This window comes from Talpa occidentalis, unplaced genomic scaffold (genome assembly GCF_014898055.3).
Source record: "Talpa occidentalis isolate TD23 unplaced genomic scaffold, MPIMG_talOcc4v2.1 talOcc4.2, whole genome shotgun sequence".
NCBI lineage: Eukaryota > Metazoa > Chordata > Mammalia > Eulipotyphla > Talpidae > Talpa > Talpa occidentalis.
Genome location: NW_023602073.1, coordinates 86592312 through 86616994, shown reverse-complemented (window position 1 = coordinate 86616994; position 24683 = coordinate 86592312). Strand labels below are relative to the sequence as shown.

At 37.6% G+C, this 24683-nt stretch overlaps 1 protein-coding gene across 19 annotated transcripts in view; it reads left to right on the top strand.

Moving 5' to 3' along the window:
* Positions 1 to 24683, top strand: part of FILIP1 (filamin A interacting protein 1) — a 259100-nt gene that overhangs the window by 125232 nt on the left and 109185 nt on the right. Inside the window, exon 1 of one of the 19 annotated variants that reach the window (XM_054698947.1) lies at positions 8477 to 8484. The exons of the other annotated variants lie outside the window; for them this stretch is intronic. Coding sequence (XP_054554922.1) covers positions 8482 to 8484 — 3 coding nt within the window. The 5' untranslated portion in view covers positions 8477 to 8481. Of the gene's footprint in view, positions 1 to 8476; positions 8485 to 24683 lie in introns of those variants that run through there. 19 annotated transcript variants of the gene reach the window in all.

Sequence of the window (24683 nt, the reverse complement as noted above, 5' to 3'; positions counted from 1 at the left end):
TGAACTGAATGTTTGGCTGATAGCACTATAGAATGATCTTTAGCCACAGTTGAAAATAAAGATCTTTAGACCAGGGATCTAAGATGGTAGATTAACAGCAGTTTGGAGTTCTCTCTTCCTTCATGGATGCCGTGGGCCTTTATCAGTGAGAGAGCAGCTGCACTGGAAGAGAACTGAGGACTTGACAATTGCTGTCTCCACAAAGAGGGGAGACAGAGACCAACTGGAAAGAATAAGAAAATATGAAAATGATCACACCTGGAATGATGCTGGGATACTAGGAGAGTATCCCACCCCTCCCCTGCCTGGACTTCTGGGACTTTCCTTTGCCTCCTAGCCTATAGCAATTAGGTCACTGGTGAAAATCATAGAGAACACAAACTGCTGGGCAGGAGTTGGGTTAACAAACTGGGGCTACAGGTGTCTAATATGGAGCTCTAAAAGTCAACTGTTGTTCCCCTATCTGGACTCCAGAGGCTCCCCATTGCTCTAAGAGCACTGAAGGTAGGTGAGTGCTGCTTCCCAGAAAGAACATTAACTGTTGGGGGAGGGGGAAATTGAGCTGACATGCATAGGGCTGCTGGCAGCTAGTTTGGTAGTCCTGTGCCCTATCTGGCCTTGGCAGACATCTGGACAGCTTAACCATTACACAATCTTAAACTTCCTGTGGTGTCTGCCTGAGTCTCAGTCAACAGCCCACTGACTATCTATCTCACTCATGCCTGAACAGGAAAAAGTCACTGTAGGAAAAACCTGCTGAGATCAGAACTAGGATGCAATTTGGGGCTTCTGGGAGACTGCCACTGGTGGGCATGACTTGACCAGCTAGTGATAACAGATCCTTCCATTGGCTCAGATGACTACAGCACCAAGACAGGCTTATACCTGTGGCAATTAATGAGAGCAACCCCCCCACACCCTGCATTTCTAGCCATCAACCTGTAGACTGGGTTCTTACACTACCATCCTATGCTCACTCTTTAATCCCAGTCATCCTGATGGCTAATAAGGTTTTAACCAGCACAGCAATAGAAAACATAGCATCCAAGATCAACATCCTAAGCCAATACCCTGTGACCTGCAATTCTAACGCAAGATTATCACAAAACTAAGAAGTAAAGCAATATAGCTTAATCCATAAAAATAATCACAGAACATCAGACAGAATGAGGAGGCAGAGGAATTCACCCCAATTGATGGCTCTATACAAAAACCCTAGGAAAAATCCTTAATATGACAAAATTATCAAAACTACAAGAAGATTTCAGAAAAATGGAGGTATTATATTTCTCAGACTTCAAATTATACTACAAAGCAATAATGATCAAAACAATAGGGTGGTAGAATAAAATAGACACAGAGCTCAATGGAATAGAATTAAAAATACCAGAAATAAGCCCACACTTAAATGGACAGTAAATTTATGACAAAGAATCCAATAGTATATGATGGAGAAAGGAAGCCTATTCAACAAATGGTATTGGACAGCCACATGCAAAAGATGAAACTAGACCACTGTCTTATACAATACACACAAATTAACCCAAAATGGATTATAGACTAGAATGTAAGACCTAAAGCAAAAGAACAAAATTTAAAAAAAAAAAACCCTTGAAATATGACTGAAGAACTGAGGCTACCAGAAGGCCTGGATGAGGAATGAAAGGGGAGTCAAAGGGAGGGAGGGAGCTTACTCGACTATGGTGGAGAATTATGGTGTTTTGTTGGTAGGCATGGTATAATAACATATGTGGTAGAGGTGTGAACCTATGCTCCTAAAACATACAGTGTGTAAACCATTACCTCAATAACATAATAAAAATTAAATTAGAATGAAGAAATTAAAAGATCTTTCAAAAGATTCCTTCATCAAAAACTCATACACCTACAAATCAAAATTAACTTGAACTTTTAGTCTTCATTGTTAACCTTCAAAATTTACTCTTCACTACTTCTTAAATAATTAGTTTCTGTCTTTCACTTGTCCTATGACATAAATTAATCTCAGCTTGATAAATAAAATCATATCTACAAACCCAGCAATGAAAATCAAGGTCATCCTCTTTACGTGGTCAGCTATAAAGTTTCTATTAAATGACATTTTATCTTATCCAAAGTTCTTCTGAGATTTGAAAAATCCATTCTTAATTCAAAGTAATGTGCATAGTGAGCTGCATTTTTCACTGAAAATGCTTCTTGCCAATTAAACAGCAAACAAAGGAAGAAGACAAATGTAAATTGCAAGTGATTTTTGGAGACTTGAGTTTCAAATTATATTACTAGTGTTTCTTACGGGAAAAATAATTCTTTGAAAATTTAAAGCTGTATGTTTATGGCCACTTTGTCTTTTCTTTCTACCTTCATTTAAACCTTATTTTAGCTAAAAATATATCGGGTTTCTTAAGCCACACAAATTTGTATGTCATCTATGTTCACATCAACTTTGTGCTTAAATAATTTCTTTTTTGTTTTTGATGAAATATCTCCTCAAAATAATGTTATTTGGGAGGAGGTAAGTTGTCTCCTCCCTGTGTTGATGACTTCATTTATATGACACCAATGTTAACCAACAAAGTAAAAAAACAAATAAAAAAACAAAGGAGAAGGTGTTTTAAATCATTGGTAAGACACTTGGTGCCAGTGTCTTACTTTTTTAAAAGCAGCTGGCTTAATTAGCCATCCCTGGCAATGTGCCACATTGTGGAAGAGAATCTGCCACCCCAAATTATACAGCTGGTAGAATATGTTGCACACAGAATTTATATCGGCTGGAGAACATCATTCTTGGCTCAGATTCGTTGAAAGATTCATCATCTTTCCAGGTGACACTGGGGCAAACCAAGGTTCCGTCTGCTTTTATTGCCAGGGAGAGATTGATGGTTGTGGGTAGAAACTATGCAGAAGTTGGCAGTTCTTGCTGCTTGGAGCTTTCAGGCTTGTCCAAATGAAAGTCAATGGGTGTGAACCCGGGTAAACTAAATGTTTACCACTGAAGAAGCCACCATGGACTTGAAACCACTAAGGTGCATAGTCTCATTCACAAAGAGCATGCCATTCTCTGTAGCCACAATCTTCTCTGTGAATGACTATAAAGCGTAGGTTAGATTATTCAAATTTTGGGCTAAACATTTTTTTTTTTTTACCAAGGTAGCTATTGGCTACATCCAAAGCATTCAGTTAATAAGAAGCACAGTTATGTCACTGTAGAGAATCTGGGCTTTGGCTCATTAAGTATAAGAGTTTGTTATATTTTATAGTGATTGCAGCGGCAAATACTACTTCTGCATAGCAGAGTACATGCCTTTAACTATAAAAGGCAAGACTTAAATGATGAATGGAACAAGGTCTGGGAATTTATTCTCAAAGGAATCTACATTGGTAGCTTCAGAAAATGAAAATTTTATGATTTTTGAAAACTGGTTGATTTTAAGTAAAAATCTTTATAATTGAATCAGTCTGATTGTGTATTTTGGAATTAATTCCCAAAGTAGTTTGTGGTATGGTCATCCTCTAAATTTCACAATAAATATACCATGGATACTTGGGAAAGTTTCAAATTTGTAAGATTCAGCAAAATAATGGTCTTAGCACATCGATGGGATTAGATAGTTTATTGTTCTTAGTAGGTATTAAGCACAAACAGATGGACTGTCCTAAGGACTAAATGAAGAAAGCGAAATATGTTGAAAAGAAAGATACATAAAAATATACTGTAAATTAGTTGTAAAAAGAACAGTCTTACAACTTAATGGAATGAAATCTGCAAATGACTATGGGAACTCAGCAGATCCATTTACTCAACATTTAGTAAATATCCAGTTGCCTATAATAGGCCAGGCACTGTATTAGGTGATAGGAGAAAATTTTTTAAAAAATTAGGTTCTTGTTTCAAGAAGCTTACACATAAGCAAATAAACATGGAAGTTACCATCGTTATATGTGGATAACATTCAGGAACATAAAGGAAGAAGCAGCTAAGTTTTCCTAAGGGAATCAAGGAAGAAAAAGTAGTGCTTCAATTGACACTTGAAGTAAGAGAAGAACTAAAGGTGGGAAGGAGGAGAGGGTCCAGAGGCCTGAGAAAGAATGATATGTTTAGGGAATAGCTATTCGTCTTGATTCTTTGAGGGAAAGGGTGTAGAGAGAATATAGAGAGCTTGACCAGGTCTAGGACATGGAGGATTGTAGAGATTACTTTAGGGGAAAAGCAAATGATTTAATTTTGAGCAGAGGATTATGTTAAATACATTTTCTGAAAGTTCTGCAGAGTATGAGTTAGAGGCTGACACTTCTGGAGAGTGGTTATTGCAGAGGTGGGAGGAGAGGGGATCCAAGAGGCAGTAGAAGTCAAATTATACTGACTACTATAGTTTCCCTCTGTTGGTTCCACTCCTATCGGTCTCCACTTCAGCCTAGAGACAGATGACTATCAATTTTGAAATGAATTTAAAAACTGTACTTCCAAGATATATTTTGTTAAAAATTGACTGATACTTGTAATGCTAATGCTTTTGGCATAAATATTGACAAATATTCACTTTTTGTAAAATTGAGGCAACATTTATCTATACCACTGTATAAGATTTATACAGCTATTACCACACCACACTCACCACTAAAACACCATAGTGTTCTACCATAGTCCACTGTGTGCCTCCTGACCACTTTACTCTCACCCTTTCCTTCCACCTTTCCCCTCTGGTAGTTCTACAGGCAGTTTTCTAGGGTTCGTTATTGGTTTGGCTCTATCTGATCCTTTGTTTCTTTTCTCTATATTCCACATATTAGTGACATCATGCAGTATTTGTCTTTCTCCTTTTGGCTTATTTCACTTAGCATAGTCCCCTCCAGTTTCATCCATGTTGTCCCAAATGACATGAGTTTATCTTTTTTTTCAGATAGCTGAATAGTATTCCATCATGTATATATACCATATTTTCCTAATCTATAAATCTGTCTTTGGGCACTTATATTATTTACAAAGCTTTCCATCTACCAATGATCAGTGCCTTGCCTTTTTCTTAGGTCTCTTCCTGCCTTCCTTGTGTGTGTGTGTGTGTGTGTGTGTGTGTGTGTGAGAGAGAGAGAGAGAGAGAGAGAGAGAGAGAGAGAGAGAGAGAGTGTTGGAAGAGGGGATCAGTTAAAGATTTCACTTGGATAGGTTGAAGAATCTCCACACAGCTCTCCATAGTGGTTGGACCAGCTTGCACTCCCACCAGCAATGCAGGACAAATCCTTTATCTCCAAATCCTCGCCAACATTTGTTCCTGCTAGTTTTTTTAATATGTGCCATTCTCACTGGTGTGAGGTGGTATCTCATTGTAGTTTTGATTTGCATTTCCCTGATTGCAAGCTGACGTTGAACATTTTTTCATATGCCTGTTGGCCATTTGTATTTCCTCCTTGGAGAAGTTTCTTTTTAGCTCTTCTGCCCATTTTTTTTTTTACAAGGCATTTGTTTTTTTTATTTAAATCTACTCATCTCTAGACTATATTCCATTGTTGACTTAATTTTCAAGAAAGCTAAATAGCACTCTTTGCTCTATCAATCATTTTTTTTGCATGTTGCAAATATTTTTATTCTTTTTTTAATAATAAATTTTATTTTTATATTCCCCATACAATTGCAACCCCCCCATTCTGACCCCAATCCCTCCCCTCCCACCCCCCACCCCCCAAAAAGTGTCTCTGGTTCATAGTTGTTTATTGATTTTGATTTTCACTTTCTTATAGTTATTCATTTTCCTGGTCCCTTATTTAAGTTTTCTAGATTCCTGCTATGAGTGAGACCATCCGGTATTTTTCTTTTTCTTTCTGGCTTATTTTGCTGAGCATGATCCCTTCCAGCGCCATCCATGTTGCTGCAAATTGCATGTGTTTATCTTTTTTGAATGCTGAGTAATATTCCATGGTATATATGTACCACATCTTCTTGATCCAGTCATCTATTTTTGGGCATTTGGGCTGTTTCCAAAGCTTAGCTATTGTAAATAGTGCTGCTATAAACATAGGGGTGCAGGTGTTCTTTGGAATTGATGTTTCTGTGTCCTTTGGGTAAATACCTAGGTGTGGAATTGCTGGATCATATGGAAGCTCTATGTTTAGTAGGTCCAGAAATCTCCACACAGCTCTCCATAGTGGTTGGACCAGTTTGCACTCCCACCAACAGTTCTTCTGCCCATTTTTTGACTGGATTATTTTCTTTGTTTTTGTTGAGTCAGCTCTTTGTAGATTTTTGTGATCAGTCCTTTATCATTAGTGTTGGGTGCAAAAATTTTCTCCCATTCGGTGGGGTGTCTCTTTGTTTTGGTTATTGTCTCTTTTGCTGTGCAGAAGCTCCTTAATTTGATGTAGTCCCAGCTGTTGATCTCTGCTTTCACTATCACTGCTTTGGGTGATGCGTCTGTAAAGATGTCTTCAAGGTGCATGTCATGTAGTGTTTCGCCTGTATTGCCTTCTATATATTTTATGGTTTCAGGTCTTATGTCTAGTTCTTTAATCCATTTTGAGTTGGTGTTGTGCATGGTGTGAGGTAGTAGTCAAGTTTCATTCTTTTGCATGTAGCGACCTAGTTTTCCCAGTACCATTTATTGAACAAACTTTCTTTGCTCCAGTGCATGTTCTTTGCTCCTTTGTCAAAGATTAGTTGACCATAGATCTGTGGGTTTATTTCTGGGTTTTCTATTCAGTTCCATTGGTCCATGTGTCTGTTCTGGTTCCAGTACCATGCAGTTTTCATTATTAGGCTTCCATATGATCCAGAAATTCCACTCCTAGGTATTTACCCAAAGGACACAGAAACATTAATTCCAAAGAGCATTTGCACCCCTAGGTTTATAGCAGCACAATTTACAATAGCTAAGCTTTGGAAACAACCCAAATGTCCAAAAATAGATGGGATCAAGAAGATGTGGTACATATACACAATGGAATATTTCTTGGCATTCAAAAAAGGTAAGCACATGCAATTTGCAGCAACATGGATGGAGCTGGAAGGGATCATGCTCAGCGAAATAAGCCAGAAAGAAAAAGAAAAATAATGGATGGTCTCACTCATAACAGGAATCTAGAAAACCTAAATATGGACCAGGAAAAAGAATAACTATAAGAAAGGAAAAAATCAAAATCAACAAACAACTATGAACCAGAGACACTCTTTGAGGGGGAGGGGAGAGATTGGGGTCAAAATCGGGGTTGCAATTGTATGGGGAATATAAAAATAAAAAAATAAAAAAATAAAGATTTCACTTGGAAAACTTCCAAATCTGTGAACCAACATCCAATCATGATCATTTGCTTTTATTTGCTTACTACCCATTTAACCTTTCCTTAAAGCTTTTAGTAGATTAGATTTTCTCCTTCAACAAACAAGTGTAACTGCTATATTAAAGGATCTTTGTGTTAACATTTTGTGGTAAGAATTCAAAGGTCTGGAGACATTTCACTAGAGGTCATTTGGGGAGAATGTAATATTGGCCTATCAAGTTGGTCAGCAGCTTGTTTGTAACCCCTGCCTCTGGCAGAGCTTTTTTGTTGGAGTCATTCAAAATTTATGTAGTTTCTGAACTTTTTAGTCACTTTTTGGCTTTTCTGATTTCTCTCCACTATTTGGGAATTTATGTAAATTCTCCATCTTTTTAATGAAGAGGCCATGAGTAGAAGCAACATTCTAGAGCATCCTTATGATTTCCGAGAATTTTTTAGAGATTAGTTTACATTTTTTACATTTTTCAGTTTATTTGAGCCAGATGGAGCCACCTTTTCTAAGAGATCAAGTAGAATATGCTGATGTCCATTGCATTTTCTCATTCCCTGTCTTTCCAGTCCCCCTCCCCCACAGCCTAATCCAGTTACACAAAGATGTATTGTTTGTGCATTACGTATAAGCCCTGTGCTAATTGCTGAAAGGGCTACAACATTGAATGAGACAGTTTTTGCCTTCAAGTGGTTTCTAATCTTGTGGGATGAAGGAAATGGTAAGTATACCAAAGCTGTAATATGCAAACAAAAATAAGTATAATTTCTGTTTCTGTTTTTATTTCTTACTTGAATTAAATTTATCTTATTCCTTACTTGGATTAACTTTTGACTAATCAAAACCCTGTTGAATAGAGAAGATAAAAAGCAGAGTTCCTGAGCTGAATATACTCATCATGTGCTGGGAATAGTCTTTTTCAAAGTATGAAGTCCAGATGTTGAGTTTATCCCATAGCTTAGTGAATGACAAAAATCATAATATTCTGTCTTTTATATCATCACTATTTATACATAATCTATGATGAAGCATGAACCCTCTTTGACAAATATTTCCTGCCCAAAAGGACCCACTGGCAGACTTACAACTAAGCACAGCTGGAAGAAGCATATTCTTGAGTTCATGAGAGTAAAACTAGTTGTCTTTGGACTGTCACTGTGCCATGGTAATAGAATGTAACAGAGATAATGCAGGAATTGTTACAATGCAACATTACTAAGGCAGCCATGGTATGTAGGACCTTGTCTCTAAAATCTTTCTTTCCACTTAAAAAAATCGTGAAACCTCATAGTTTACCCCAATAAAAAATATAACAATTGGTGGTTTCCTGCCTTAGATGGAGAAACTGAGGCACAAAGCCAACAGTCAATTTCTTGGAAATGTCCAGTGAGCAGTTCATTTTCTTGGAATGTCCATTTAACCTCTTAGCCAACATAACTGATGACTAATTCTTGGTTTTTCACAATAGTTCTTTCCCAGTTCTAATATGTTCTCAGAAAATCATGAAGGACCCTGACCAATGAGCATCCCTCTGCTTATATCATTTGCAATGCATTAGAAGTCTACAAGGTCACCGTTTGTTTGTATATAGCGTTGACATCATTTTTTTGGACTGTATTTGAGGTAGTTACCTCATAGTGAGCAGAGAGCAAGCCCTGACTGTATCAACACATCAGTAACTGTTACTGAAATATCACAGACCCAGGCTCTCCCACGAGGTATCTCTGGCCAAGAGGTTGCTGAAATGAGGAGTGTGAGGAAGATGAGAAAGCCAATATCCTTATGAACTGAGCTTTATTTCTAATAAAAGAAAACAAGAACAAAACATTGACTTTGGTTAAAAAATCCAGCTTGTTTTCTTTTCAGAGGCCATTGTTTTAAGTTCATCCATATGAACTTAAATATTTTCTCCCGAACTCATTGTCACACGCTTTAGGAAGATAAATTCTTTCCTTCTGAGTTTTCCCTCCTAACTGCTTTCCAGTTTTGCTTTGAAACACCACGGTGCCATGGACCGAAGCTGGACTGGTTAGAATGTACTCTGTCAGGCAGAGAGATGGTTAAATGAAGCAATACAAGTAATGCCGGGTTTATCTTTCCTACTTTCACCTTCATAGCATCTTATGTAGAATGCTTGGAGTTTCTTCAGTCTGATTCTGGTGGAAAAGTAAGAGCAGAGGGTTGAGGTTGCAGCAGTTACGTGGCTCTTTCTCAGTGGTGTGTTGGAATTAATTGGCACTGCCTTGCAGGAACTGCTAGTGCTCATCTCTTCTTAACTGATTTCAGTGATGCCATGTTGGTATCTTGAAATTGGCTACATTGGGGATGTTTACAACAGGGAAATCTGAAAATTTTACCAATTAGGGATTTTTTCTTTTTCAGGAGTGCTGGTTTAACAGCATATCACTGACTTTTGGTCTTTTTTAACCTGCACCCAAAGAATTTTTGTCAGTGTCCTTTAAACATGACCAAACCTTTGACATATTGTCCCCATAAGATGACAATCTAAAATGAATTAGGACAAGATGGATTTTCCACCTGTGCCATTTTCAAAAGATAGCTTGGGAGTAAGGCTTACCTATTCTATAATCTTCATGAGCAATACTTCAAAGCTCTACCAAATAAGTATCAGCAGATGCCACGAGTGTTCTTTTTAAGCAAATGCAACTTCAAGATCATTTATGACACCTTGTTCCCATTTTCAACCATTTCTTGTCCTTTCGGGACTCCTGTCCCAAAAGAAACCCAGTAGCCACCCCTGTTCCCAATATCAGTACATCCACAATTCCAGGAAGAGGCTTGTTGCAGCAGACATGTCTGTGACTCTTGTTGCTTCTGTGATCTTAAAGACATTAAAGGCATCAGGGATTCTGGTCCTGCCATTATCTTTAATGTGTGGGAAGTTTGGTTGGTTTCTACCCCTCCCTGAGATCTCTTCCTTGTCCCTTCATCTCTGTCCCTGATGCTTTTGATAACATCTCGACAGCTCCAAGGATGTCAGGAGAGGCCACTGGCAGCAAGAAAAAGAGAGGAGAAAGTGTCAGAAAGTCTCTTGACAGTTGTCAAGACAGCATATAAGGCACAGTTATTCACCTCACCCCCCGCCCCCCGAACTTCTACAAATAGCTGAGGGAGGGTCTTTGAGGAAAACCTATAGTTCAATCTCTGCAATAGCACAGCATAAAAGTGTGGAATCTGAGTGATGTAACTATTGAATAAACCCTTAACAATCACTCATCTAGGATTTTAAAAAATGTGAAGAAATTCTCAAAAAATATTCCTGGAGGAAAAGTAAGCAAAGGTGTAGGGCCTTTGAGTTGCCATTGTACGTGATAAAATTTTGTGTTTTGAAAAAACCTACTGCTAGAATGGCGTACTTTTTCAGTTTTTGAAAAGATCACATTAAATATTCATGCTCTTGTGCTCTTTCCTCCTCTGTTTTGAGGAAAGAGTAAAAGGAAACCTCATACACCACATCTTTATATGGGGACTACACTTGAGAGGAGAAAGCATGTGTTGTACAAAAAGGAAGAATGATGTAAAATATCTATCAAACAAATAAATAAATAAATATTCTCTGTCTTTGAGTCATTGTGGATGAGACCCATACCACCTTGTATAGGAAAGGTACTGAGTTACATTTTTGTGGAATTGTCTTTGAAATAGGAATATCAACTTATTTTTCATAAAAATAAACAAAATGATCTGGAAATGACTCATTCAGCTAGTCATCTAATATAGGCAAATGACCTAATTATGTTTTCTAACTCCCACCATGACTTACCTATGTAAATGGGTCAATATTACTAGACTATGAAATCTGTTATAACACAAAATACCTAGAATTTCTATTCCTTACCCAATGCTTAGAATTTTGCATTCCCTTAATAAGTATATTTTGAATTAAAATAATGAAGTGGGTCTTGAAAGTAATTTCACTGATTATAGTGACACAAATTCTATCTTTAAATTTAATTTTGAGCAATAAAATTTAAAGTGACAAAGGTTTATTATATGCCTTTCAAACATGCATATGTAGGTTATGGGATTTATAAATAGGATATGGCATTTATAAATATATGTGACAAAATTATTTAAAGAGACCAGTGAGATTGTTTTGGTAAAATTTGAACAGTGTAACAAAAGTACAGTATGACTGTTTTATAATCTAAGTGCAATCTATAGATAAATAGAAAGCCTCTAAGTCTGTGGCCCTGGTTAGGACTTTCATTCAAGCAAAATCCAGCTGTTTATAATCCCTAGAAAAACTCTATTTTCACATAATTCACATGTATCTATTTCTCTTTGTATAGGATATTCTGAGATACTTCTCAAAAGTAGCTCTCTTCAGAGGTTTTGATTTTGGAGCTTTTTAAATTTATATTTCTTCTTCCCTTCCTATTAGTCACTGGACACATTTCTGTAGAGCAGAGGTATAGAGAGGACCAAGGACTGTTTAGGACATTACCTCATTTAGCCCAGGAGGGCAATAATGCAGGCTCATTCTCTGCCTAGGACAGCTGACTGAGCCTGGTCTGAGGGAAAACTCTTTCTTCACAAGCTACACCACCTCCCCACTCAGCTGCCTGGCAAATCTTTGTTCTCGGCCACAAGTGTCAATAGATGAGTGAATACGAATGACTGAAAGCAAACATGTCACCACACCTAGAAAAGCACTTCTCAATTTGTGTTCTGTGGATGGTGAGTCATGCTAGAGTGCTAAGACAGAGAAGAACAGAAAACAAGGGGAAGAAGGGTAAAGGACACCCTCCCTGATTACAAATTTGGAAAATACTCACTTTGGGCATTTTTGTTGGCTTGAATGGCAGCTGATGAAAATGAAACATCAACAAAATAAGAAGGTAGTATTGAATGTCTGGGAAAGTATTCTTTCTCATGGCTACATGAGAAACAGACTTTACTATTTATGTACATCTTAATTTTTAGAAATTATAGGAACATAGCCAAAATTAAAAATAACCTGTGATTTGTACTTTCTTGATGTGTAACTATAGAACATTCCTTGACCTTCCTCTGCCCTCACTTGGACTATTTGGTTACCATGGCTACCACCAAGGTTCACTTTTTTTTCTGGTGTTAAAGGAGCATAGTGGTATATGAGAGACAAACTTAAGGCTGAACATGCAAATACATTGTGGTTTTATTATAAGATGCAATTTATCTTAGTTAATTAAATTGTTTTGTTTCACATATAATTATTATTTGCGGTCCCTGTCCTCCATTTTGAACTTCTCCTAAATCCACATTAGGCCACTGAATAGCTATATACTTTTAAAAATTCTTTTCCTTCTGTCTGGAGCTTAGGTATCCCCCAGGGTTGAGCTGGAGTGCCATGATCTGAAAAATACTCAGATCTCAATGCTTGCCCCTCTGTCTTAATCTACAGTGTTTTTCTTTGTGTGTTTCCCGTTCAGTATTTATCTCCTGCTGACTTATTTAACTTAGCATAATCCCCTCTAGTTCTATCTATGTTGCCCCAAATGGCAATAGTTCATCTTTTTTTCCCCAGTTGAGTAGTATTCCATTGTGAGTATATATACCACATCTTTATGCACTGCTTTGTTGATGGGCATTTAAGATTGTTTCCATAACTTGGCTACTATAAATGGTGCTACTATGAACAGAGGAGTGCATTTATCTCTTTGAATTAGTGGTTTTTTGTTCTTTGGAAAGACACCTAGGAGTGGAATTGGTGGATCATATGGTATATCTATTTTTAATATTTTGAGGGAACTCCTTACTGTCTTCCATTGAGCTGGACCAGTCAACATTCCCACCAACAGTGTATGAAATTTCCTTTTACTCTATGCCTTCTAGAACATTTGTTTCTGTGTGTGTGTGTATATATATATACACACACACACATATATGTGTATATATATGTATATATATGTGTGTGTAATTCTCGTGAGTGTCAGTGTGAGGTGGTATCTCAATATGGTTTTGATTTGCATTTTCCTTATGATAAGTGCAGCTGAACATTTTTTCATGTGCATGTTGACCATCTTTTAAAGGTTTATTTATGCATACAAGAGCTGGGGTGCAGGCCAGAGATGCAGGGAGTGAGAGGATTCACTAGAGACAGAGAGGGGCGCAGAACATTCAGATGTATTGAAATACACTGCTGAGGGGAGCAGCGGGCATGGCAGGAGAGGTCTGCTGCACCATGTGGGTTAGTGCCCTGGCCGGGAATTGAATTCGTGCTGCAGTGGCTGCAGATTGCTTCATAGTGCTGTGTCTTAACTCCTTGCACCACCAGTAGACTCCAATAGTTTCTTTCACTGCACAATTTTTTAGGTTGTCATAGTGTCATTTGTTTATTTTTGCTTTTGTTTTCCTTGCTGTTGGGGTTGAGTCCCCATAGAAATTTCTGAAGGCAATGTTGTAGGGTGTTATGCCTATGTTTTCTTCTGTGTATGTTATGGTTTCTTAGTCTTACAAATTTTTAATTCATTTTGAGTTCATTTTTGTGTATGGTGTGAGAGAGTGGTATAGTTTTTCTGTATATAGCTGTCCAGTTTTCCCAGTGCCATTTGTTGAAAGATGTTTCTTTCTCCACTGAAAACTCTTGGTTCCTTTGTTGTAGATTAACTGTCAATATAAATATGATTTATTTCTGAATTCTCAATTCTAGTCCATTGGTTTGTATGTCTATTTTTTCCCTAGTATAATGACTTTTTTTTTCTTTTTACTATAACCTTGTAGTATGGTTTGAAGTTTAGGACTGTGATATCTTCATTCCTCTTCTTTGTTGTCAGAATTGCTTTGGTTATTTCTGGCCTTTTGTGGTTTCATGTAAATTTCAACAATGCTTGCTCTATTTCTTTGAAAAATTCTTTAAAAATTTGACAAGGATTGTATTGAATCTATATTATGCTTTGGGTAAGATAGACATTAAAACAATCTACTTCTCACAATCCAATTTTTTTGTGTCTTTTTCTATTTCTTTTAACAATGTCATATTGGTTTTCATTAAATAGGTCTTTCATTTCCTGTGTTAGGTTTATTCATATATATTTAATATGTTTTGATGCAACTGTAAATGGGATTGATTTCTTTCTCATCTAATTCATTTTTTGCATATAGGAATGCAAAAGATCATGTATGTTGATTTTTTAGCCTGCCACTTTACTGACTTATTGTTTGTAATAGTCTTTAAGTGGAGTCTTTAGGGTTTTCTATGTATATATCATGTCATCTTCAAATAGTGATGTTTCACTTCTTTTCCAATTTGGATTCCTTTCATATCTTTCTTTTATGTAATTGTTCTGGCCAGAACTTCCAATATTACTTTGAACAGTAGTTGTGAGAGATGACATCCTTGTCATATACCTGATCTTAGAGGAAGAGCTTCTCACCAACACTTTGTCACCATTGAGTACACTGCTCGCTGTGGGATTGTCATGTATGGCCCTAATTATGTTGAAGTATGTCCCTTCTATCCCATTTTACCAGGAGGGATTTTTGTGTCATAAATGGATGTTAAATCTTGTCAAATGCCTTCTTTTTCTCTATTGATATGATCATATGATTTTTATCTTTCCTTTTATTGGTATGGTGACATTGATCCCTTTTTTACTGGGTACAGTCAGAAGCGCGGGAGGGTGAGAGAATTCACCAGAGCCAGAGCGGGAAGGAGAACAGCCAGACAGATGGAGGACACTGCTGAGGGGAGCAGCGGGCACGGCAGGAGAGGTCTGCGTGCCATGTGGGACCCTCGCTGCTGGCCAGGGATCGAACCGGCGCTGCAGAAGCTTCAGGCAGCTTCGCAGCTCAGCGCTTGACCACTGCGCCACCGGGGAGGCCCCACATTGATTCCTTTTATTGGTACATTGATTTGTCTGTTGAACAACCCTTGCATCACTGGAATAAATTAGACTTGGTCATTATGTATGATTCCTTTAATGCATTGTTAAATTCATTTGGTAATATTTTGTTGAGGATTTTTACATCTGTGTTCATCAGGAAAATTGGTATGAGGCTTTCTTTTGTTGTGATGTCCTTCTTTGCTTTTGGTACCCAAGAAATGTTGACCTCATAAAATGTGTTTGGGAGCATTCCCTATTCCTCAAATTTTTGGAAGAGTTTGAGAAGAATAGGTATTAGTTCTTTTTTGAAGATTTGTTAGAACTCACGAGTAAAACCATCTGGTTCTGGGCTTTTGGAAGAATTTTAATTACTGTATCAATTTCGTTACTTGTAATTGGTCTTTTTAGGTTATCTACTTCCTGATTCAGTCTTGGAATGAGGTATGTGTCTAAGAATTTGTCCATTTCCTCCTGGATTTTCCAATTTTTTGGCAAAAGACACTCATAATAGGTTTTATGATCCTCTGCATTTCTGAGGTGTCTGTACCACCTTTTCCTTTTTAGTTTCTGATTCTATTTATTAGCATTTTCTCCCTTTTTTATTAGTGACTCTAGCTAGAGGTTTTTTTATGTTGTTGATTTTTCAAATAACTGGATTTTGGTTTCATGAATCTTCTGAACTGTCTTTTTAACTTCTATTTCATTTATTTCCACTCTGATTTTTATTATTTCCTTCCTTTTAGTGGCTTTTGGTTTCATTTTTTTTCTCTTTCTAGTTCCTGAAGGTTTAATATTGGATTATTTATTTGAGTCCTTTCTCGTTTCTTTATGTGGGCCAGTGTTGCTATATATTTCCCACTTAGTACTGTTTTTGCTACATCACACAGGAACTAGCAGGTTGTGTCTTCATTTTTATTTGTCTTTAGGGCATATTTTTTTTAATTCTTCCATGTGTATTCGAAAAGAATGTTTATTTATACAGGGTTTTTTTTGGGGGGTATAGTACCCTATAAATGTCTAATAAGCCAGTCTGATCTAATTCCTCATTTAAAGCTATTGCTTTCTTGTTTTTCTATCTGGTTTATCTGTTCATTGATTAAGTGGGGTGTTGAAATACCCTTCAACTATACTATAGTACAACATTGTTGTGCTGTGGCCAGTATCAAGACTGGTCCTAAACTCATGGTTACAAAAGACAAGTAGGTAATAATCAGATGAAGCTGGCAAATGTTTGCATCTTAAACCTGTAGGGGTAGTTATTGTCAAATAACTACATATTTTCTCCATTTTTTCCCTTGAAATATAAAACATTCTTCTAGCTTTTTGTTCTTCCTTTTATGTACAGAAAATAATTTTTTAATAGAAGAAAAACTGCAAATATAAAAGTAAATAAATGGTAATTGAGTTATAGGTTTCAGCACTCAAAATATAACAGTAGCGAGTGGTAAGCACAGCGGTAAGCAGTTTCATCTATGTTGGTCAGTCATGAATGTCTGCAAAATGTAAATACATGGGAAGATGGTCTCAGTAGTTCCATATAGTCTGCTTTTTTCCAATATAATCTGGTAATCTAGATTATTTTGTGAAATCTTCAGATATGTGTTTTGATAAGTGGACGTAAGTGCTCACACGCATGCACATGCACGCATACACACACCACACCACACACACCATATCTGCAGGGAGGATTTGGTGTATGAGGAATCATTTTGTAATCCAAAAGTTTAAATCTTCAAATAAGGACACTGCTAGAAGATGAAGGATAATTAAGCATGTCATCAGTCATGTAAACGGTTATAGTTAATATTACTTTTTCCAGCCAAGTCCAGTATTTCTAGTTTAGTTGTTGGAAGGGCAGAGAGTTTCTCATTGAGAAATTTTCTGAGACCACTTGGTGATTTCCTAGACCTAACTTAGTCCTACTTTACCACAGAGTATTGCTTCTCAAGCAATACTTCTCAAACCTGTATAACAACATTAGCATCACCTGGGAATGTGTTGGAAATGCAAACTCTTAGGCCTCATCTCACACCTACAGAGTCACAAATTCTGGATGTCAGACCAACAATTGCTGTGTTAATAAGTCCTCCAGATGACTGTGATGCTCTCTCAAGTTTGAGGACCACTGGCCCAGACTTCCAAAGGGAGCTTCTTTATCTGCAATATGCTCCAAGATTCTGGAAGGCTGGTATAACCCTGGTCTGTTTCCCAGGAAGGGAGCCCAAGGCTTCAGGAGTCGTAATGTCTGCTACATGAAACTGTTACAGGGCAAGGAGAGGGGCACCCCAGAACCCCCAAACTTGCCTGCCCTAAATAGGTTCTGCCACCTGCCACATCAACATAAAAGATATAAGACTTTAATGAAAAGGAACTTTAATAAATTAGTAAACAATACAGGAAAGACAAAGAATATAGTTTCTAAATCAAGCACCCAAAGTTACCCTTCCCTTCATGGGTAAAAGTCCATCCAAGCAGGACTGGCCCAGAGCAAGGCCCCAAAGCCTGCCACAAGTCTAAAGCACCTTCCTGTGGGGACCCACAGAAAAGGATCAGAAACCACCAGACAAGTATGGAAGGAAAGAGCAAAATCAAAATCAAGACAAAAACTGCCATTGTCACCTCCCCACAGGTCTCTCACCTACATCTGTGTCACCCAGTGCATGACCAAAAGGTCACAGTTTCTTCACATGTATCTCGGCTCCATGTGCCTCCTCCAGGTCCCCTTCTGGCTCTCTATCCTGCTTCCTTCCTTCCTCAGTCTCTTCTGCAGCTTCTTCTCTCTCTCTGCTCAGCTCCACCCTCCTTTTGGGTGGGGCAGGAAACCTGGAACCTCCCCCTTTCCTGGGGACCACCCTATACAATACTGAGGCTCAACTTGACTCTACAAAAAAAGGAATATATGACCAAGACATAAAAGAGGCCATTAGCATTTAGTAGTGGATAAAGGGGATTTGGAAATTAAACAAATTCGTAGGAAAGAGGAAAAAAACATTTGTCCTAAGATTTCTTGCCCTTACTCTGTCATTGCTTATTTTATATAGACTAGCCTAGCAGTATGATTTAAATATGGTCCTCACCCTCCCTTCAACCCAGCCTCTTAAAAATAGCTACTGTTTCAATTCCAAAATTCACAAATGTTCATCAAGACTGAGGAATGGAGAGTTAGGGTAGTGATGTTATTATGGGATTGTAGAGGCAGGATAGGCACAGAGCAGGTTTTCTCTGATCCGAGCAGAGGAGACACGGATAAAGGAGAGTCCTGGAGCCCTCGGTGGCTTTTTCAGGCTTTTATTGAGCTTTTACATGTAGAGCAGCAACCAGGTACACAGCAGGCAGGGGTGCTGGCGGGCCAGGAGGCCAGAAGGCCTCCAAGCCCCCAGCAAGTCTTCACCCTGGGCTTCTTTCTCCCCTTCTCTCTCTGCCACCTGTCCTCCTGCCTCTGCTTCTCCTGGTGACTATCTCAATTCTGAGCCAAGGCCCACAGCTGTAAACAACACAGCTTACAACAATGTAACAACTGCAGGTACCCACCATCAGGCATGCAATGGTAATGGTGGGAGGGCAGAAAAGCCTGAAAATCATCTACGCTATAGGGATTTAAATCGGTCAGCTAGATTTCTGGACACCACCCTGAGTTCTGGAGAAGTGATTTTGATAGATGGGTGAGGTAGTCACATTTGGGCTTGGTTAACACTTTAGGCAAGTCCAGGCAGAGAAGCGCCCCTGTGGAGAAGATCACTAAGATCACATTTTTATATTTTCAGTGAAAGCACAGGTGAGGAACACAGACAGAAAAGCAGGAAATGTGCCTGTAAAAGCCAAGTAAGGAGGTGATAGATAGCCTTGGGATATCATTCCTCTAAAAGTTCCTCACTAACCTCCTCTCAGATGTGCTAGGCAGAAATTTCACTGTTGCACAGTCCCTGAGCTGTAGCTGCCTCTAGGTACCATGTAGGAATCTTATTTCTTGCTTTTCTATTTCAAAGGTGAAGCAGGAGCAATAGTGATATGATTTAAAGGAAAACTCCTTTTCATATATTGCCCAAAAGTTCTGTCATACTTTATAAAACTGTAGCCAGTATTATTTTTCACACTTAAGACATCCATAAAATTCAAGGACGTAATTCTAGTCTTTTATTTCTTTTTGACTGAGGTCAACTTTGCGCCTTAGTTATCTCTCCTATATTCCTTCCTTTTTTACTTCCCTGAGGTAAAAAACTTAACCTGAATATTTCCTGGTAAATTTTATTTTATCTGGTGATTTCCTTTTTGAGTTAAATTCAATATGCTCAACCCTAGACCAAATCAAAATTCCACATCAGTTTTTTTCCCCTCTTTTCAAACTCCCATCTTCCATATTTTGGGAGTATCACACAAACATAGTGCTTCAGCTACTGGGGGTGGGTGGAGAAGTCTGATAACATGGTTAGCCTGGTGGATGTAGCAGGGTGCGCTACAACCAGCACCAAGTTCAGATTGACTGTCTTCTACTGTTAGACCCTGCTGAATAATTTGGCAGGTTCAGTGCATAATGGAAATGTGGAACTCTAGTTCAAAAATAATTTAAGAATTTCAATAGTGACAGCAGAGCATTTAACTCAGTGTGGCACCCTGTGCAACTGCCCGTGAAACTGGTTCAACTGTGAAAGGAGTAACCATAGGTCTTTCTCAGGAGGTGGCCTGTCTCTCCTGTTGTCTTGGAACCCACCATAATTCTGCAGGTGCTTGGGTTTCCTTAAGAGTATTCCTACCTTTCATTTCACCTCCAGTCGGGTGGTCGGCTTTGAAGCCCTCTGCCTTGGTGACTCTTCTGTTAGGATGACAGCCATCTTGCTTAGTTACCTTCCACTTGCCAGGCTACTTCTTGGCTACTTCTCTATTTCTTCTATATATTACTGGGCATTAGTCTCCATCACTCACTTTGTGAGACACACACTGGTAAATGTCTTGTAGCTTTCTGCAACCCCATGACTAATGCCAGTGGGACTCTTAATCAAATTTTAGCAAGTTACGAATGCACCTTGAATAAATCCTCAAACTTTGTGAAGGAATCCTTTCACATTCATGTCCTCCTTCATATTACCTAGAAGACAAGAGAAAGACAGGTAGATGGCATAATGACTACATAATCTTGTCCCTCGTTATATTTTTTTCTCTTATTTTTCAGCCATACTTCTAATACTGTAAACTGGGAGTAGGGAGTGGTGAAAACTGTTTCCACTTCTTCCATTTTAAATCCACCCATCAGTCATGTTTGTCACGTAGTCTAAATCATAGTGGGCAAATAAAGGGCTAAAGGTCAAATCTGGCCATGCCCATTCCTTTATGTATTATCTGTGACTGCCTTCTTGTTACAAAAGCAGAATAGAGTTGATACATCAGAGACCACATGGCCTGAAAATTCCAAAACATTTACTATCTATCCCTTTACAGAAAAAAAATTTTGACTCCAATGTCATCGCAGTTGAAAGTCAAATGTCTTTGTCTCTGGTGGTGCCTTTGTGGGAGTGTTGAGAGGTGTTTGATCATCCCACTGTTACTCTACCACAAATTAATGCTTCTTGCCTTAATACTGCTAGTAAATACATTCACATACATAGGGAATGTAGAACAGGCATTATGGTTTCACATACTTTTGGTGGGTGAAACAGGCAATGCTGTCTTTCTTCATTTTACACATAAAACCCCTAAAATTTAAATAACTTGTCCAGGATTACAGAATAAGTGAATATGGATTTGGGGGCCAGGAGATGCAACTCTTTTGATACCTTGGACTTAACTGCAAACATTTCTAGGATGATTCACATGTTAGAAAAGCAAATGCTAAAGATGTTGACGTATGAGGTTGCAGGTCACCTTAAGGTCCTCAGTGGGGTTAGGTGGGGTTAGGTTAGGTGGTTAGGTAGGGTGGCTGGCAGGTGGAGTGGAGAGGTGGCTAGGGGTCATTATGTATTTGAAAAAATTACTTCATTATGTGTTTGACTCACTTTATTTCTTATTTCCCACCCCTACACAGAGTCTGAAATTTCTGCTTTGTGGAAACATGGCACTTTAGAGAAATTAAATTCCTAATATACCTTGATTAGCTAATCACAAAGTTCAATTTACTGTTCTTGCCAGTTGTTGCATTTCGAGTTTATGAAGACTTGTTGACTTGTCACATCCTCTTCACACAGTATCCAAATAAAATTGTGAGATAAAACATCTTTGACAATTACGTGGCTTTAGTTGCATGCATAGACTGTGTTTCAATGGAAATGACTTTACTTTTCTCTTTGGTTTATAAAGTAGCTCTGCTCTGTTTTCAATTTTGGCTCCCTATGCACTGATCTAATCCAAGACAAGGAATTCTCAGGCACAATTAGAAGAGACAAAAATCAGGAGGAGTTCAGAACAGACACAATCCATGACTCCATACGTTATGACTGGTTTAAAGTTGTTCTTTCATGATAAGATATTGTCTAGAGATTTAAAAGAAAAGGCATTTAAAGGACACCTGAATATAGTTGACATATGTGCAGGCAATTAGAACACATGAAGTCATCGTCAGCACACAGATGGAACGATCTGTGCAGTATTTCATTTTCTCCCCTGTCAGCATGAAGCAGTGATATCATCCAACCACTACATGTCTTTCTCTTCATGGAGATTAACCCGTCTTGTTAACATTGAACAGCAGTTGTGATTTTGCCTCATATTTCTTAAAAATGCAGCAAAATTATTTGAGAAAATTTGCTACAGAAAGACAAACATTTTTTCTAACAGGAAATTTTGTACTGTTGTCTTATTAGAATAATCAGCTTACTTCCCCAACTAGAATTTTTCTTAATTTGCCAGTTCAAAAAATCAGTTCAACTCATACCCAGATGTATGACAATTGTTATATATCTGAAGTCTTAGTGTCTTTTTTAATTCAGAAAGTCAAAAGTTGAAGCTGCAAAGGCAAAATTACTCTCTAGTTCCTTTGAAAACCTCCAATTCTGAAAAATGGAAAAGCAGTGTGAGAGGAGCAGTGGGAGAAGAAATTGTGGTCTTAAAATAATAAGGAATTTCAGCTCCATGAAACCCATGAAAGGGTGGCTAGGAATTCATTTGCATTGCAGCAATTCTGATATGATGGCAAGTTTCTATTCAGATTTCTCCATTTACATGGAGAATCCAGAGAGGACTAGGTTCTAATTAAGGCTTTCCCAGGTACTCGTCATATTATTTTGGGAAAATGTCTAAATCTCGCTAAGTCTTACTTTATTATCTTCATGAAAAAAATAATTATACTACCTTTTAATGCATTGTTATCTGAATTTCATGAGATGACACTATATATGTCAGGTAATCCAATGATCAGAATATAAGCTACTTTATAAATGTTAGTTATTATTGTAATAAGAGATAACATTTAAGAATAATTCATCAAATATAGAGAGTTGAGATAAAGTCTAAGGTCTTGTCTTCCTGGCTACAGCTAGTTTTCTTTTGTTGGTGGAAGGGAAATGACTGATTCTTATACAATTCTGGTCATGAGCCTTCATAAGGGTTGATAAAATACAGGAAGGAATTCCAGTTCTGGCTAATCAGGAGTCTGGCAATTTTCCAGAGAAATTCTTTTTGTTAGATGATAAAACAAATATTTAGTCACTTAATTTAACTAAATAGTGACATTCTTCAGAGGCCAGAGGTAATATTAAAATGTCTGAAAAAATTTTATTAATTAAATAGAAAAAATATAGGTAATATCAGAAGACTAAAGTGTCATCTTAATCATTTAAATTACTTATTCTTTTTAAGTAAGTGATGCTACTATGCCTAGTAGAATGGTGATAGCATAACTACCAAAACAGCATTATAAATATAAAAGTATTTAAAATGCGCTTGAGGTTCAAGAATGAATCATTGATATTGAAAACACTAGAGAAATGTTATGTTTGTATTATAGTTTTATCTCCAGATAGTTAAATAATTTTTTCTTTTATATAATTCACAGTAACCTTATTTCTGTGAAAGAAGTAAAAAAGTGAAAAAAAACTAAAACCCTCTTATGAATTGAGGCTACAAAGGGGAAGGGGAAAATAAGGATGGAGATGTAAGGGGGACAGGCCCAAATGGAAAATGGTGGAGGACTGTGGTGCCTTGGTGGTGGGTGTAGTGTGTAACTCACATCTGAAGAGATATGAAACTACACCTCTGAATCATACACAGTGTTATAAACCAACATTATTACTTTAATAAAAAATAATACAATTAAAAAAACTCATATATGCTAACAATGAGTATAAAGAGGTAAAGTAATAATCATTTAAATCAAACTGTTGGTAAAGAGGTCAACTTATCTTACATTCAAAATTTTAAAACCCTCTTTAGTTATTTTTTTCATACTTCTGTAGTATAATTCTGTAATCGTTATCAAGCTTGGGCTCCCCTAGACTTTCTCAGGTGCTAGAAATAACATTGTATACAAGGAGTAGTGAGGCAGTGATTTGACAACTTCAGGGTGGTTCAGACACTTTTAAAAAATATCTATTTGGAGACCTTCATATTTGTCCTGGAGGTAGGTGAGGGTTAAGAGATGAAGGGAACCCCACCACAAATCAGAATGCAGAGGCAACCCTAGCAACAGAAATAATTTCTTCATCTAACGTTGGGGTTGGCATTCTGGGAGACCACTGCAGAAGCATTAGCATCTTTCTGTGCAGACCAACAACTCAATGGACTTGGAAGCAATTATTTTTTAAATAAATGAAACACTTCCCAGGTTCTGGGAAAAAAATTAAAACCCTCAAATTGCATATTCATCTAGACTTGGAGCCCAATTTTAAAAGATTTATTACTTCATGGAAGGTCCCTGATCTATTTGCTTGTCATATTTTAGTCATATATTTTTTTAAAAGATTTATTTATGCATACAAGAGCTGGGGTACAGGCCAGAGGTGGGGGAGCATGAGAGGATTCACCAGAGACAGAGTGGGGAACAGAGCAGGCAGATTGACCAAAGTACACTGCTGAGGGCAGCAGCAGGTGAGACAGGAGAGATCTGCTGCGCCATGTGGGTTGCTCCCTGGCTGGCTGGGAATCGAACTCGTGCTGCAGTGGCTGTGGATAGCTTCATAGGTTGCGTCTTAACCCTTGTGACACCAGGGAGACCCCATATTTTAGTCTTTTATTCTGGGAGCCTCTTCCAGACCTATTGCTACTTCCTGGAAGGCTATTAAGCAGAACTTCATAAAATATTTCCTCAGAGTTTTAGGTTAAGATAGAATAATATTTCTATTTTGCCACAGTTATATTTTTCTTGAACATTTGATTACAGCATCAATACAGTGACTCCAAGAGAATTCCCTTTCCTGAATTCTAACATATCATGAAATGATTGAGAAGAATTTTCAATATGGGTCAATCTGCTTTACTACAATGAAAATGCCTTAGATAAACAAAAACATGGCTTATATTAAGGATTTCACAGGTTTAGATATGAGTTGTGAAAAATCATTGTTGTTTATAAATAGAATGAAGAAAATAAATGAAAATTATTAAAAACAAATTTAAGGACAACTGGGAATATTTTTGAACAGTATGTGCTGTTGGAATGTATGACAATCTCATGA